The sequence below is a fragment of the Microcaecilia unicolor genome, chromosome 2 (genome assembly GCF_901765095.1).
Source record: "Microcaecilia unicolor chromosome 2, aMicUni1.1, whole genome shotgun sequence".
Classification (NCBI taxonomy): Eukaryota; Metazoa; Chordata; class Amphibia; order Gymnophiona; family Siphonopidae; genus Microcaecilia; species Microcaecilia unicolor.
The window spans coordinates 437,046,692-437,062,785 of record NC_044032.1 but is presented as its reverse complement, the minus strand read 5'-3'; the positions used below and the strand labels follow the sequence as shown (position 1 = coordinate 437,062,785).

The following is a 16,094-nucleotide window of genomic DNA, read 5'->3' as shown; positions in this document are numbered from 1 at the left end:
CCTGGAGGCCCAGGCCATACATATTCCGCGAATTAGAAAAGAAAGACGGAAGTCCAAAAGACACCCGGCCTGGTTGAAAAGTGAGGTGAAGGAAGCTATTAGAGCTAAAAGAAACGCCTTCAGAAAATGGAAGAAGGAACCGTCTGAAAATAACAAGAAACAGCATAAGGAGTGTCAAAGCAAATGCAAGGCGCAGATTAAGAAGGCCAAGAGGGAATATGAAAAAAAGATAGCATTAGAGGCAAAAAAACATAGTAAAAATTTTTTTTTCGGTGTATTAAAAGCAGGAAGCCGGCAAAAGAATCGGTTGGGCCGCTGGATGACCGAGGGGTAAAAGGGGCGATCAAGGAAGACAAAGACGTAGCGGAGAGACTGAATGAATTCTTTGCTTCGGTCTTCACCAAGGAAGATTTGGGTGGGATACCGGTGTCGGAAATGGTATTTCAAGCGGACGAGTCAGAGAAACTTACTGACTTCACGGTAAACCTGGAGGACGTAATGGGGCAGTTCAGCAAACTGAAGAGTAGCAAATCTCCTGGACCGGATGGTATTCATCCTAGAGTACTGATAGAACTGAAAAACGAGCTTGCGGAGCTACTGCTAGTGATATGCAACTTATCCTTAAAATCGAGCATGGTACCGGAAGACTGGAGGGTGGCCAATGTAACGCCCATTTTTAAAAAAGGCTCCAGGGGAGATCCGGGAAATTATGGACCGGTGAGTCTGACGTCGGTGCCGGGGAAAATGGTAGAGGCTATTATTATAAACAAAATTACAGAGCACATCCGAGGACATGGATTACTGAGACCAAGTCAGCATGGCTTTTGTGTGGGGAAATCTTGCCTGACCAATTTACTTCAATTCTTTGAAGGAGTGAACAAACATGTGGACAAAGGGGAGTCGGTTGATATTGTGTATCTGGATTTTCAAAAGGCGTTTGACAAGGTACCTCATGAAAGGCTACAGAGGAAATTGGAGGGTCATGGGATAGGAGGAAATGTCCTATTGTGGATTAAAAACTGGTTGAAGGATAGGAAACAGAGAGTGGGGTTAAATGGGCAGTATTCACAATGGAGAAGGGTAGTTAGTGGGGTTCCTCAGGGGTCCGTGCTAGGACCGCTGCTTTTTAATATATTTATAAATGATTTAGAGATGGGAGTAACTAGCGAGGTAATTAAATTTGCTGATGACACAAAGTTATTCAAAGTCGTTAAATCGCGACAGGATTGTGAAAAATTACAAGAGGACCTTACGAGACTGGGAGACTGGGCGGCTAAATGGCAGATGATGTTTAATGTGAGCAAGTGCAAGGTGATGCATGTGGGAAAAAAGAACCCGAATTATAGATATGTCATGCAAGATTCCACGTTAGGTGTTACGGACCAAGAAAGGGATCTGGGTGTCGTCGTCAATAACACACTGAAACCTTCTGCTCAGTGCTGCTGCAGCTAAGAAAGCGAATAGAATGTTGGGTATTATTAGGAAAGGTATGGAAAACAGGTGTGAGGATGTTATAATGCCGTTGTATCGCTCCATGGTGCGACCGCACCTTGAGTATTGTGTTCAATTCTGGTCGCCGCATCTCAAGAAAGATATAGTAGATATAGTAGAATTGGAAAAGGTGCAGCGAAGGTCAACTAAAATGATAGCGGGGATGGGACGACTTCCCTATGAAGAAAGACTAAGGAGGCTAGGGCTATACAGCTTGGAGAAGAGACGGCTGAGGGGAGACATGATAGAGGTATATAAAATAATGAGTGGAGTGGAACAGGTGGATGTGAAGAGTCTGTTCACGCTTTCCAAAAATACTAGGACTAGGGGGCATGCGATGAAACTACAGTGTAGTAAATTTAAAACAAATCGGAGAACATTTTTCTTCACCCAACGTGTAATTAAACTCTGGAATTCGTTGCCGGAGAAAGTGGTGAAGGCGGTTAGCTTAGCAGAGTTTAAAAAGGGGTTGGACGGTTTCCTAAAGGACAAGTCCATAAACCACTACTAAACGGACTTGAAAAAATCCAAAATTCCAGGAATAACATGTATAGAATGTTTGTACGTTTGGGAAGCTTGCCAGGTGCCCTTGGCCTGGATTGGCCGCTGTCGTGGACAGGTTGCTGGGCTCGATGGACCCTTGGTCTTTTCCCAGTATGGCATTACTTATGTACTTATGTACTTCTGTCAGCATCCATCTGCCTCACTTCACGACAACTCCCCCATATTCATTTCTCCCCCAAATCGTTGTAGCATCTAGTTTCCCTTCCTGACCCACTCCCCCAAGCATGAGAGCATCCCCAACCCCTCCTCCAGCATCCTGTATTCAACTGGCTTCCTGGCACTAAGACACCCCCCCCCCCCCCGATGACACCCACTCCCCTCAGCAGACCTTCGCACCACCAGATCACCCCTCCCCAGGTCTTACTGGGGTCCCTGGTAATCTAATGTGAGCACAAGCAATCCCCATTTCTAGGAAGTAGTTTTGGGAGGGGGGCAGGTGTTGGGAGGGGTTAATTTTAGGTGTGAGGCAGTTGTGGGAGGGATAGTTTTTGGAAGTGAAGCAGTTTGCAGGATAGTAGGGCAACTTCAGACGGGTAGTTTTTGAGAGAGGGAGCCATTTGTAGGGTGGTGGGTCAGTTGTGGGGGTAGATTTTAGGGTGGGGCAATTTGAGGGATTGAAAGAGTAGACAACAGGGAGAGGTACTTGAAAGGAGCTGTCCCCTAACTGCTATGTTTCATTGTATGGAAGTTTCTACCCTGCAGAAACTGGAACTCATTCTCCCATAGAAATATATTGGGACATTTTTTGGAAGGCTTGTTTCTCTGGAGCCCCTAGTCCAGTATGGTCCATTTTCAAACTACATGTGTCCTTTTTTTGTTTTTCCCAATATGCTAAGTTTCATCTCATTCTATTAAATTTTTGGAGAGTTATTTTGCGTTAATTGTTTGCCAGATAGACAGACATGCTTTTATATAATTCTTTCCAACTTCTCTTTGGTTGGAGTTAGCACTGACTTAGGGGTTTCAGCATTCTAGGGCTTGATAATAACCATGAATTCTTATTCCCTGTAAACAGTTGAAAGTTATTAGTGAAGGTAGTGAGAGACAAATTCTATTACTTAGTGCCTGTAGTGAGGCACAGCAATGCACCAATTCTATAACAAGTTTTCCAGTTTAATTTGATTTGATATACCGCACCGTAAGTAAATACTTTCTGGAAAGTTCATAAACATTAAAATATCAAAGGAAAAGAACTACAATAATTGAATAGGATAGAAGAGAAGAGTTAAATAGAAAAGGGTAGGGAAAACATTAAGCAGAACCAGACTATTTGCACTCGCACTGCCACATCACAGAGAGGAACTAGGGAGTTGTGCACCAAGATGCCATTATAGAATCCAAGCATGAGAAAACTGGCGCAGCTAAATTTAGGTGTGACCATGTGTAAATGGGTGCACCAAGGTGTAACATGAAAGGAACTAATAGTATTCTGTAAGTTACTTTCATAAGTTGGAGACATGCTGATAGCCACTGTTCCCTCTAAGCTGAGTGGGAGTCCTCCACCTATAGTCCTGCTAGTCGAGGGTGCTGTTTCACTATCACATTTTCAATAGTGAGAAACAAGCAAGCTCTGTAGGACTCCAGGGAAACCTGCCTGTTCCTAGTGATGGAAGACATAATGCAGTTGGAGGACTTTCGCCCAGCTTAGATGGAACAGTGCCCATAGCCCACCCATGGTCCACCCACGTATACTCCCCTCTTGTAGTGAAGCACTATAGCACTTAGGCATGTCCTTGTAGAATGGCACCTAATTTTGGTTCCTCTCAGGGGCGTAGCCAGACCTCGCCGGGAGGGGGGGCCAGAGCCTGAGGTGGGGGGCACTGTTTAGCCGCCCCCCCACCCCGAGCCGCCGCCGCCACATTGGACCCCCTCCCGCCACCAACCCTCCCCCGCTGTCGCCGCCCGCCTCGTTGCCGCATGAGATACCTTCTTTGCTGGCGGGGGTCCCTGAACCCTGCCAGCCGAAGAGAGTCTTCTTCAGCGCTGGAGTAGTGCCTTCGTTCAACGAAGTTCCTGGTGTGATCAGCTGTTTCTGACGCCTTACGTCCTGCACGGGGCTACATACACGGTGCAGGACGTAAGGCGTCAGAAACAGCTGATTGCACCAGGAACTTCGTTGAACAAAGGCGCTACTCCGGCGCTGAAGAAGACTCTCTTTGACCGGCGGGGTTCGGGGACCCCCGCCAGCAAACAAGGTATCTGATGCGGTGGCGGGGTCGGCAGCGACGGCGGGGGAGGGTTGGTGGCGGGAGGGGGTTCAAGGGGGTCGTCGGCAGGGGGGCCAGGGCCAAATCTACGGGGACCCAGGCCCCCTCAGGCCCCACGTAGCTACGCCACTGGTTCCTCTGATGCGAGTAAATGTTGCCGCCAAGTTATAGAATTGCCCTGAAATCTTTGACTTGGCCAGGCTTGGAAAGCCAGTCTAAAGGATGTCCTTACACACCATCAAATAGAATCATACAATGGTGGCTGATGGCTCTTAAGCTGCTGTGTAACCAGTGGAGGAGTAGCCTAGTGGTTACTGCAGCGGCCTGAGAGCCTGGGGAACTGAATTTAATTCCCACTGCAGCTCCTTGTGACTCTGGGCAAGTCACTTAACCCTCCATTGCCCCAGGTACAAAATAAATACCTGTATATAATATATTAGATTGTAAGCTCTTTGAGCAGGGACTGTCTTTCTTCTATGTTTGTGCAGCGCTGCGTATGCCTTGTAGCGCTATAGAAATGCTAAATAGTAGTAGTAGTAGTAGTATATATATACACTTTCTAACTCTTCCTACTTTCTTACCCATCTATGTTACAATTTTGCCTTACCCTTCACTATCAGTTATAAAGTTCCATTACGTATTGTACTGATGTTGCAAATAGTATACCTGCCATACTTTGTACTGTTGAATATTTTTACTGCTGTAATCGCCTGTGGCTCATGTTTGATCTATGCTTACTGTACACCGCCTTGAGTGAATTCCTTCAATAAGGCGGTAAATAAACCCTAATAAATAAATATAACCAAGGAAAGGCAGCATATCAAGTCCCATGCCCTTAACCTTCAAGTTTCATTTGTTAACCTAGTAAAGCTATAGTCACTTTCATTTGAAAGGCAGTTAAAAGTGTTTGTTAGGGGGTGGTAGTGGTGGGAACTGATATGTAAGGTAGCTTGAGCACAGGTGTCTGTGTTATATGATACCATTGAAACAATAGCCCTCAATAAAGAGGTAATACAATAAGAAATAATGGGGGTTGTTTACTAACTGCATACCCTAGCGTGTTAAAAACAGCATTAGTGTACACCAGTTAGTAAATGACCTCAAGTGTGTGGGAGAAATGCTGGATAGCCCATGTTATTTGGAATGTATGCAGGTACCATTAACCATGCATGGTTTCAGCTTTGAAACTTAACAGCTGCAAGGTAAGCGTACTAAAAGCCATACATACATAAGTATTGCCATACTGGGAAAGACCAAAGGTCCATCAAGCCCAGCATCCTGTCTCCAACAGTGGCCCATCCGGGTCACAAATTCCTAGCACGATCCCCAAAAAGTACAAAACATTTTCTACTGCTTACCCCAGAAACAGTGGATTTTCCCCAAGTCCATTTAATAATGGTCTATGGACTTTTCCTTTAGGAAGCCATCCAAACCTTTTTAAAACTCCGCTAAGCTAACCGCCTTTACCACATTCTCTGGCAACGAATTCCAGAGTTTAATTACACGTTGAGTGAAGAAACATTTTCTCCAATTCGTTTTAAATTTACTACATTGTAGCTTCATCGCATGCCCCCTAGTCCTAGTATTTTTGGAAAGCGTGAACAGACGCTTCACATCTACCCATTCAACTTCACTCATTATTTTATAGCCTCTGCTTATTTTGCATTTACTGTTGGTGCGGGCAGCAGAATGGGCTAAAATAACAAAGGCACTTTTCGGTATGTCTGATATTTTACCTCCCTGATCTCAGTATGTGCAAAACAGCCCCACTTTTTGGAGAGTCAGAAAGTCAGTGCATTGTGAACCGCGCACATACCTTCTAGATGCTCTCAGGAGAGCAATTTTCAGACAGACTAGTTCACCCAAGTAAATTGACCCATAGTAATGGCTTTGAAAACAGCTCTCGTAAATAGCAAATGTTTTATCAGATCACTGGATTTCTCTTTTTCTTGTAGGTATGTTGGAAAAGAGTACAAAGACCAGAAGGAGCTCCTGTACCATTTTAGTGATGTTGAGCGCCAAATGACTGCACAGTACTATGTGAATGAATTCAACAAGAGGCTGTATGAGCTCAGTGTCCCCACACAGATATTTTACATCCCCTCTGCAGTACTCCTGGTAAGAGGGAAAATAGTGACCTTTCTACCAGCCTTTTGCCATACTAGTAAATCCACTGCAGCTCTCTGAGGTCTTTTCCTTTTAGTAAACTGGAAACAGTGTAGCAACAAGATGACCAGCTGAGTCCATTAGCAAAACATTTCCTTTAAGTATGATTTCTTCCTTAACTGACCTTCGTGCTGCTCTTGGAGCAATGGAAATCAGGAACACTGCAAGTGGATGTAAAGCTTGGAAATACAAACAGATTTAAACAGATATGCATACAAAAGTCACATTTTTTCCAAACTTATGCTTATTCTCCCCAAATTGGTATTGGCCAGGGCCGTAGCTAGCTGTAGGCAGCTGGTGCGGCCACACAGAGCACAGGGGAAACTGGGGTGCTAAATATTTACCATGTCCATTGACCTTCCCTACTGGTGCGATATGTGTGGGTGGGGTAGGAGCATTTGGGGGGCATGCCACACATGGCGTGTTTCCAGCTAGCAACATTCCTGGTATTAGCTAACAATTAAGACAGAAGTGCAAATTAAATTTTTGACCCTGTAGTTCTAGTCTAACAATGTTTGGAACCATTGTTTTGATTTTAATGTTTATTTTTAACTAACTAAGAGTCCTGATATCCACTTGGAAGAGCCTTATGTTCAGCCCAGGGAGTTCACTCACACCCACTTGTGTACGTACGCACACACACACACACACGTATACAGAGACACATATACCACATAAACACATATACAAAGTCACATGCATACAATGACAGAAACATGCATGAACCCCTATCACCTTAAAGAGACACACTTTACCATGTTTTTCACACCCGGTCCCCAAATAGACATTCATGAATTTGCAAATAGAGGAAGGACAAACAAGCCATTATTATTGTTACTGCTAACAGTTTTGGTGCATCTTTGTGAAAGAATGATACATAAAATGTTGTAATAAACTAAATGAAATGAAATCTTCTAGCTGGCAAATGATGAAATTCATTGGAGGACCTTCTCGATTCACTTTGTCCCTCCCCCCCCCCCCCCCCAAGTAAGTCACTTCTCCCCAGCCTCAGCCCCTCCATGAATTCAGCATTCTCTGTAATCCCCCCCCCCCCCAACCAGTCATTCTCATTCTGTCTTTTTGCTTCTGAACCTCCTGTCCTGCACATCAATATCTTTCTGGTACAGCCTGATAGGTTAGCATCAGAAGTTTTCCTTCAACCAATGATGACGTCTTCTTCACTCATATTGATCCCTTGAGCCACATGGGCTGATGACATCACATCAGTTCCTGATCCTCCCCTCTGTTCGGGACAGTGTGTGCTGCTTCTTTCTGGGGCTATTGGTCTTGCCTCTCTCTGAAAAGCCACCTGGAATGTGCAGAGGTGGGGGGGAGAGAGCTGAAACAGGGACAGGCTGCTTTCTACCCCAACTAGGATCCCCTCCATAGGCCTGGGTGCATGGTAAGAAGATGATCACAACTGGGGTTCATAGGCATGCTGCCACACATCTCCTTCCACTCCCCCTCCCCCCACCAACCACTTCCACTGCCAAAACTTGAATATAATGCCCCGAGTGACAGCCCATAGCTGCAGTGTCACTATTATCTCTGTGAGATATGAATATATTTGATCTCAGTATAGAGATCCTTGAGTTCTGCTCCTCTAAGGATTGCAGAGATTTCTAGTGGTTCTACATGATATGTAAATACCCCCACAGCTGGGGGAAGAGGCTGGCTCTCCTGGTAGCATGAGATACCTCTTGGAGGGAAGCTTTGTTCTTATAAAAACCCAGCCCAATTCAATTCCTTTGGTTCTGGCTCCTGCTTCCTTGGCCATTGCACCACTGCTATAAAAGGAAGGGGGTCTCTGGCTAATATAGCCAATGCGCTTGGAGAGAAGAGGAGCGGGCAGCAGTAACAGAGCTTCTGCACTTGCACTTGGTGGGTGCTGAAATGGGGAACCAGCTCACCACCAGAGTAAGTTATGAAAAAGATTTTTTCTAGAAACCTCTAATCAGAGAGTGTCCATAAGCAAACCTGCTAGAGACTGTAAGTGTTGCAAACAATTTTTTCTACCTCTGCTTGTGTAATTACTACTTAGCATTTGTCCCCTTGTTTGCCTGAAGCATCTAAGTTTAAGTAAACCCTTTGATTCAATAAATTTCTGTCCTGGACTGACTTAATGAATGCAAGAGAAGTATGAGGTATGTGGATTAACTGTGCCAACAGCGTCCCAGCAAAAGCTGGTCCAGGCCCTGACCTTCCTACAAAACTATTAAATTATATTAAAAGTAACCCTCCCCATCTATCCCAGGGGTTACATAAGAACAAGGATAATTTGCATGTTTAAAAAATTAGCATAGACACAGGTCCCAAGAATTAAATCTGGGAAATCTTGAGTGCTACATCTGACAAAAAAAAAAATATATATAAAGAGTATGAAAAGTGTGACAATCATTTCTTAAGAGTTGTATATTTTTACACAAGTATACTGTTTGTGACCACTGTCATCTGATGGTAATGTTCCTAGATTATCATTACATCATTCAGTTTTGTTTTGTTTTTAGATTTTGGAAGGCAGAACTATAAAAGGATGTGTAAGCTTGGAACCTTACATTCTTGGGGAATTCATAAAATTATCCAATAACACCAAAGTAGTAAAAACACAGTATGAAGCAACCAAGTATGGGATGGCCTTTGGACATTTCACATATGAATTTTCTAGGCACACTGATATTGTAGTTGATTTGCAAGGTAAGTACAGTTATAAAACTGTTTTTTACATGTTTCTGGGACCCTTTTATATTTTTACATAGCATCATAGGAAACAACTATTTGTTTTGAAACTAAACCGAATTTAAATTATAATGAATAATTATTTTATGTACTTTCCAATTACAGTGATATGAAAAAGTTCCCCTCCCCTGATTTCCCACATTACATATATGTCAACTGAATGGTTAGATAAACGGAACCTGAGTAAACACATAGCTAAATCCGGCCGTGTATATGGATTTGTAGGTCAGATTTCTACAGCTGGGTAGGTGGAGTAGTAAGTAGCTTTGGATTCTGGGCTTGCATTTCTTGGTGATAGTTCTATCAGTTCTAACGTGTATTCTGGGGACATTCCGAATAATGTTTTGAAAATCATGGTACTGGTATATATATATATATATATATATATATATATATATATATATATATGCTGACATCCAACAAGATCTTATAGAGCTTTTAGCTACTTCACAGAGGTCCATCGCTGGGTCTATGGCTGCCCCAGTAGTCTGGGCAATGGGACTCTCCTGAATGTTGATGCCAGCCGATCAGGCTCCACTTCCAGTGATGCTTTTCAAAACATTATATATAAAAGAACCTGATTAAGGTATATAAATCAACTACAGATATTCAATACAATCCTCAATAAAATCCTGTGCCAAATGAAAGGGTGGTACCTTTGCACTTATGTAAATTGTGGTGTGTTTTTGCCAATGGTGAAGAGTTATTAGCTCCAAAGGTGTTCTGCCTGGAGCTCTTTGAGGCTTTTTTGACCCACTTTTCACTTTGTTTAAATCTATAGATTTACTTTACAGACTTGAATATTTATTGAGGATTTTATTAAATATTTGTAGTTGATTGGATCAGTTCATCCTCTACCCATCTTTTTTGAACAAGGTATATAAATTAGAGGTATATAAGTATACAATAATAATAAGTTCAGCAACTTACTTAATTTAAAAGCAAAAATGCATAAAAAGCTTTCAAGGCTAAGGCATATAAGTTAATTAAAAACTAGGTAAAAAAAAAAAAAAGGAAAGACACAAATGAATTGAAAAATAAAAGAAAAACATACCCAAATATGCATATATCAGATGTAAATGGTTATACAGGTCACCATATGCAGTATGGAACCTACATAAAAGTCAAAATAGTGAACCAAAAGTGCAGTATGTGATGCATGAGCCCAAGTACAAAGAGAGGTGGTGAACTGCATAAAATTTCCCTGCAAATGTATTGTAGTTTTCGAGGTTAAAACTTATATGTTTTTTGATCATAAACAACTATTGGATTTTTTACATGCAAACGAAGAGTTGAAGGTAAATGTTCAAACTCCTAAAGATTAATGTTCGCTGATTAGATAGTCTATAGACAGGCTGAAGAGATAGACCTATCTTTGGGCTTCTTTTATAATGACACATTAGCAATTCCCATGCGACAAACAAGAGGAAGCCCATAGGAATTGAATGGGATTCCTCTCATTTGCTGCACAGGAATTGCTACCGCGGCTTTGTAAAAGAAGCCCTTTGTTTCTTTATACTGTTTTTCTTTTTTCTTGATACTTGGATTTATTACCTTTTATTGAGGGCAAAGATTTATTTTTCTTGTGGTTAACTGTTAGATTTCCTTTGTGCTATTGGATTATTTTTCTTTTTCACTATGTGATAACTGGTGATTTATATAACTATAAGATATAATAAAATAATAATTTTTTAAAAAACTTATTAAAAACTCTCAAATCCAAGTTTAATTCACAAAAAGGGGTGGATGTCAAGGACAGTTTGAGTATTCATCATCATCTTGAGAACCTGGAAAATTGATTATATCAGAAACCTTTGTTTTTAAAATTTTCCAAACTTCCTTCAGTTGCACTGTTATTAACTTTGAAGTGAAATTTCTTTGAAATACCTAAGATTCCTGAACAATCATGTCCCTTGATTTTAAGAGTACATTATTTACCCCCTTTTCCTAAACATAGTGCTGACCAATCCCAGGTTTGGATTTATCCTTTGATATGTTCAATGTAATTCAAATAATAGAAGGGGTTGATTGAACTTTAAAAATTGCGACTTTCATTCCATCTTAGTTCTTAAACTAGAGAGAGATTGGGTTTTGCACCTTTTCTTCAGGAATAGAGAGAGAATTTTATTGAATTGTAAGATTGTAATTTATCTTGATGATACATGAGTTACCCAGATAAGGAGACTATTTGTTTTGGCATTAAGACAACTGTGGGGTCTTTTTAGTTAAAAATTCCTTGTAGATGTGTTATAAAGTTATAGTCCCATAGATACGTCTTTTATGAGCCCACCCATTTGAGTACATTCCTATATGTTTGGGTGTCTGGTCATCTGCCTTCTTCAAGTAGATTTACATCTACTCTTTGATAAAGGTGTTATGGTAAATACGGTACTTATAGCACAATTTATGTACCATACTTCCCCTTTTGCAAGAAATAATGGTACTCTTCAAGCCTATGAGTCACGCATACACTGTCACTGCAAATGATCTTTATTTATGCTCACAAATTATTTCCAACATATTGTCAACAGCAATTCTCACTCAGAATTATTTAATGTACTCACATATATTCATGCCACTGCTTTACTGAAAAAGAAACTTTGCCTTCAATGTTGACTGTTTACTCATCCCCCCCTCCCTCTCCTTGGTTTGAGCAAAGGCTAAGTACTTCTGTTCGTTCAACTTCTCTCGATATATCTGCTAGGCATGTTGGTCTGCTTCCAATACAGTCACAAAACAGAGGGAAAGCAGCATACAAAAGCAACCAAACAAACAGAAAAAGTAAACACTGGGCCTTCAGGAATGAGAAAAATGTTGGTTTATGCGGCTGAAGGCGTTTTATCTATGAGCTGTTCAAACACCGGGGAATATAAGCTGTTTGTTAATCATCTTTATCTACTAGCTAACTAGCTGACCTAGAAGAGCTTTTTGACCCCTGATGCAGGCGTTTGTACGCCGAAACACGGCCCATGTCGGGTATTCATCATTAATAAAGGATTGCATTTTTCTCATTCCTGAAGGCCCAGTGTTTACTTTTTCTGTTTGTTTGGTCTGCTTCCAATACACACAAACCTGTGTATATCTTATGCCCACTTGGTCTTCACCAGACTTGGATCCGCTGTCACCAAATCCATCCATCTTGGCTGAAATACATTTTCCTGTGCATTAAGTTTAATGTACTTTACTGCATCATTTGTGCCCGAGCAATGACACATCACAACCCCATATTGGGTTGTCATTCCCAAGTCTCTTTAGGACATCAGAGTCCTGTTCTGAATTGTTTTTGGCCATTCTAGTTGTATGGTTTTCAACAGCAAATAACAGCTTAATTCAGGTCTCCTTGGTTATCAGTCTTTTGGATACAGCCCTTATTACTGTCCTACAAAATGTCCCATGGAAAATAACATGTTTGCTCTTGCTTGAAGTAAACATGTTGATATCAGGTACTTTTCCAGCCAAAGAATTTCCCTAATCATGGCCTAACTACCTGAACTATTATATTACATCATGGGCCCCTTTTACCAAGGTGCTGCAAAAGGGGACTGTGCTGACGTCAGTGCATGTTTTTCACATGCACCAAAGTCCCCTTTTACTGCAGCAGATGAAAGGGAAGTCTCTCTTGCAGGAAATGGCCATGTGGCAAGTAAAGCACTTGCCACGCGGCCATTTCAGGGGGAGCCCTTACCGCCAACCATTGAGGTGACAGTAAGGACTCCCGCTCTAACCTGGCAGTAACTGGATTCACACGGCACTGCCTGATTACCACCGGGTACACTCTGGCACTACAAAAATAAATATATTTTTGTAGCACCGGATATGACGGCAAGCTAGGGGTGGAAAGTACCGCCGGGCTGCTGCCATAGCCCGGCGGTATTTCCTGTTTAGCGAGTGATAAGCTCGCGTTGGGCTTACTGCCTCTTAGTAAAAGGGGCCCTATATTAATTCCACCCCAGCACTAATCCATACATTGTTCTCTCTCTACTTAGCTGAGAAATCAGTAGGCAGTGTTGAGTGTCACAAGTCTGGATGGTTAGCCTTTGGACCAACTTTGGTTTTGTTTTTAAAGTATTGAATGGTTGTGTTTCCCCGACACTCAGTTCCACTTTAAGATGTTATCAACCTTTACGCTTTCTAAGATCTTCCCAAAGACAGTTGCTTGAAGTTCCATCATTTCAGCAGTTTCATTTGGAGGAGTATAGATCTTCCATTTTTCATATTAAGGGTCCCAAATTGTGGAACGCTTGACCTGTGGATCTTTGCTTTGTCCAGAAGATTGCTCAGTTCAAGGAAGAACTAAAAGCTCATGTTTGTGCAAGCATATGGATCATGAAGCTAGTGTTGCTGTTTTTTTTTTAGTAATGAATAATTCTGTATTTTAACTGATGTATTTTATTATATGTTGTCTGATTTGTATTGTCATATTTTACTTAGTATGTTACCTTTGTTCCCCGCTTAGAATATTTTAGATATAGCAGATTAAAAATAGTTTTATTATTATTATTATTATTATTATTATTATTATTGACAGAGAAGCTATTTTACTTATTTGTTTCTTTGTTACTGTTCTCTCTCATTTTTTTTGTATCTACCCTTTTTCTGTAACAAAACGTTTTGTGGTGTATATGTAAAAAAAATATATAATTTTTTTTTAATTGCATAACTCCTGTTATACTAGTTTACTGGATCATTAGGAGAGGATTGATGTTGGGGTAATCATGATTGTTGAACTTATCGACATCTCAGTGGGGGCATAAAACTCTAAGAGATAATTAATAGGGTGGGGTGCATAGCTGAAGGTTTGCCTGGGGGGGTGCCTAACACCTTTACACTGGCCCTGCTCCCATCCACCTTGGAGTCCTGCCTTTGGCGGCAGCAGCACTCATAGGCTGCCTGAGGCCTGCACCAGGACTTCCTCTCTGAACCGTCCCGCCCTTTCTAATACAACTTCCTGTTTTGTGAAGGGCAGGACAGTTCAGAGAGGAAGTCCTAGTGCAGTCCACAGGCAGCCTATGAGTGCTGCTGGAGCAGAGATGATTTTAAGGTACTGGGGGACACAAAGGAGATGGGGGGCATGTGGGAGATGTACTTCCTGTAAACAAATCCCTGGCTATGCCACTGTGAGATACAACACACCTATTCTGCAACATCAACTGGTGTCATAAGGATTCTGATGTGACTATTAAGTGGCACATTTGTGACACCCATACAAATGCAAATTTTTATGGATAGGCATGAGGAGGAGGGGTGCTGGGTATCAACCAAATATGGGATTTCATATATTCATCTGCTCAAGATGGCAGAGTACAAATGAGGAAGATGGCAAAAAACTATCCTGGATAAGCAGTAAGAGCTCACCAGCAGTCACTTCCTACTTCTAGCAGCTATTATATATCTTTGCAGAGTGAACAGCAATAGCTGGGTCTCTCTCTGCTGTCTTCTGTCTTACTTGTTTTGACATTCAGAGTGGGAACAGTTGGAAATGAATGAAAGTACATACCTGAATTATATCTTCCATGTTATAGGATTAAAAATAAAAATTATGCAGAATAATCAAAATTTTATGGTTTTTTATAACTTTTTTTTATTGAATAGTGTGAACTTGAAGTTAGTGTGTTTTCCATGCTCAAGAAAATGTGCTTTCGTTGCAGGTTGGGTGACAGGAAGTGAGAAAGGAGAAGCTTTGATTTACCTCACAGATCCACAGATTCATTCTACCAAGCATAATGATGTATCCACCAACTTTGGACAAAAGGGAATATACTTCTTTTTCAACAACCAACACAAGGAGTGCAATGAAATCTGCCATCTCATGTCTCTAACAAGACCTTTCATATGTAAACCTGTTTAGTCAGATAGAAAGACCACTGCTGATTGATATACCACACCAGCAAAAGACCCTCAGAACTCACAGATGCTCTGAGATACTCAGGGATCATTTACTGTTACTTATGAAAAGTCATCTAGTACTGATGGCTAGTTACCTGCTGCTGACAAAAGTACAGTAATTAGTTTTCAACTCTACAGAAAAATGACTATTTTCTTCTGTCTTTTCAAATAAAGAAAGAAAGATATTTGAACTAGCTGGAGGGATATTCAACTCTGTCCCGCAGACTTACATCACAAAACTTTCTTACGTTGAACTGGATCTTAACATTGAATATATTGTTATGATATGGACAAAAAATTAGGACTTTTTCAGACTTAAAAGTTGCAAAATTATGCCAGGTGACAAGAAAGTGAGGAAGTTATCAAGGTGAAGTCAATGGTTATTCAGGAAAGTAACTGAAAGTGAGCCATACCACATAGGCCTCTTAAAAAATAACTATATTTCTATGCAGCTCTGATTAACATGTGCTCTGTTTAAATTGTATGTTAATTCAATAAAGATATTTGAACTAAAGAAAAAAGTGGAGAAGTAGCCTGGTGATTAGAGCAGTGGGCTGAGAACCAGGAAAGCCAGGATTCAAATCCCATTGATGCTCCTTGTGACCCTCCATTGTCAGTTACCAACTAAGGGGCACAGTTATATGGTAACATTCACCAGTGTTAAGACGTTTTTTTTTTTTTACCACTAACTGATGCTCTTTTAGCACAGGTTCCATTTTGTGCAGCGAGACCTAATTATTAATAACTGGGGTTAACAGTAAAATAACATCTTAATGGTAGTCCATGTTAATAACATCCTCTCTTAGATTGTAAGCACTTTTAAGGGACAGGAAAACACCTACTGTACCTGAAAGTAATCTACTTTAAGCTAGTACTGAAAAGGAATGAGCTGAATCAAAATGAATAGACAAAAACTACTCATGGAACAGCATCTCTCTAGATAGACAATAAGAACATTTTGTTTTAGATAATTTAATTTTTAGTACATAGGGGTCAATTTTTAAACTAGAACAGCAGTCACTCCGTCTTGCTGCAATTAAAATA

At 41.1% G+C, this 16,094-nt stretch overlaps 1 protein-coding gene across 1 annotated transcript in view; it reads left to right on the top strand.

Annotated features, from left to right (window-relative positions):
- ALPK1 (alpha kinase 1) overlaps positions 1-15,517 on the top strand; it is a 134,519-nt gene extending 119,002 nt beyond the window's left edge. Inside the window, exons 12-14 of the mRNA XM_030190852.1 lie at positions 6,218-6,380; positions 8,936-9,122; positions 14,813-15,517. Coding sequence (XP_030046712.1) covers positions 6,218-6,380; positions 8,936-9,122; positions 14,813-15,012 — 550 coding nt within the window. The 3' untranslated portion in view covers positions 15,013-15,517. The remainder of the gene's footprint in view (positions 1-6,217; positions 6,381-8,935; positions 9,123-14,812) is intronic.
- The last annotated feature ends 577 nt before the right edge of the window (positions 15,518-16,094 follow it).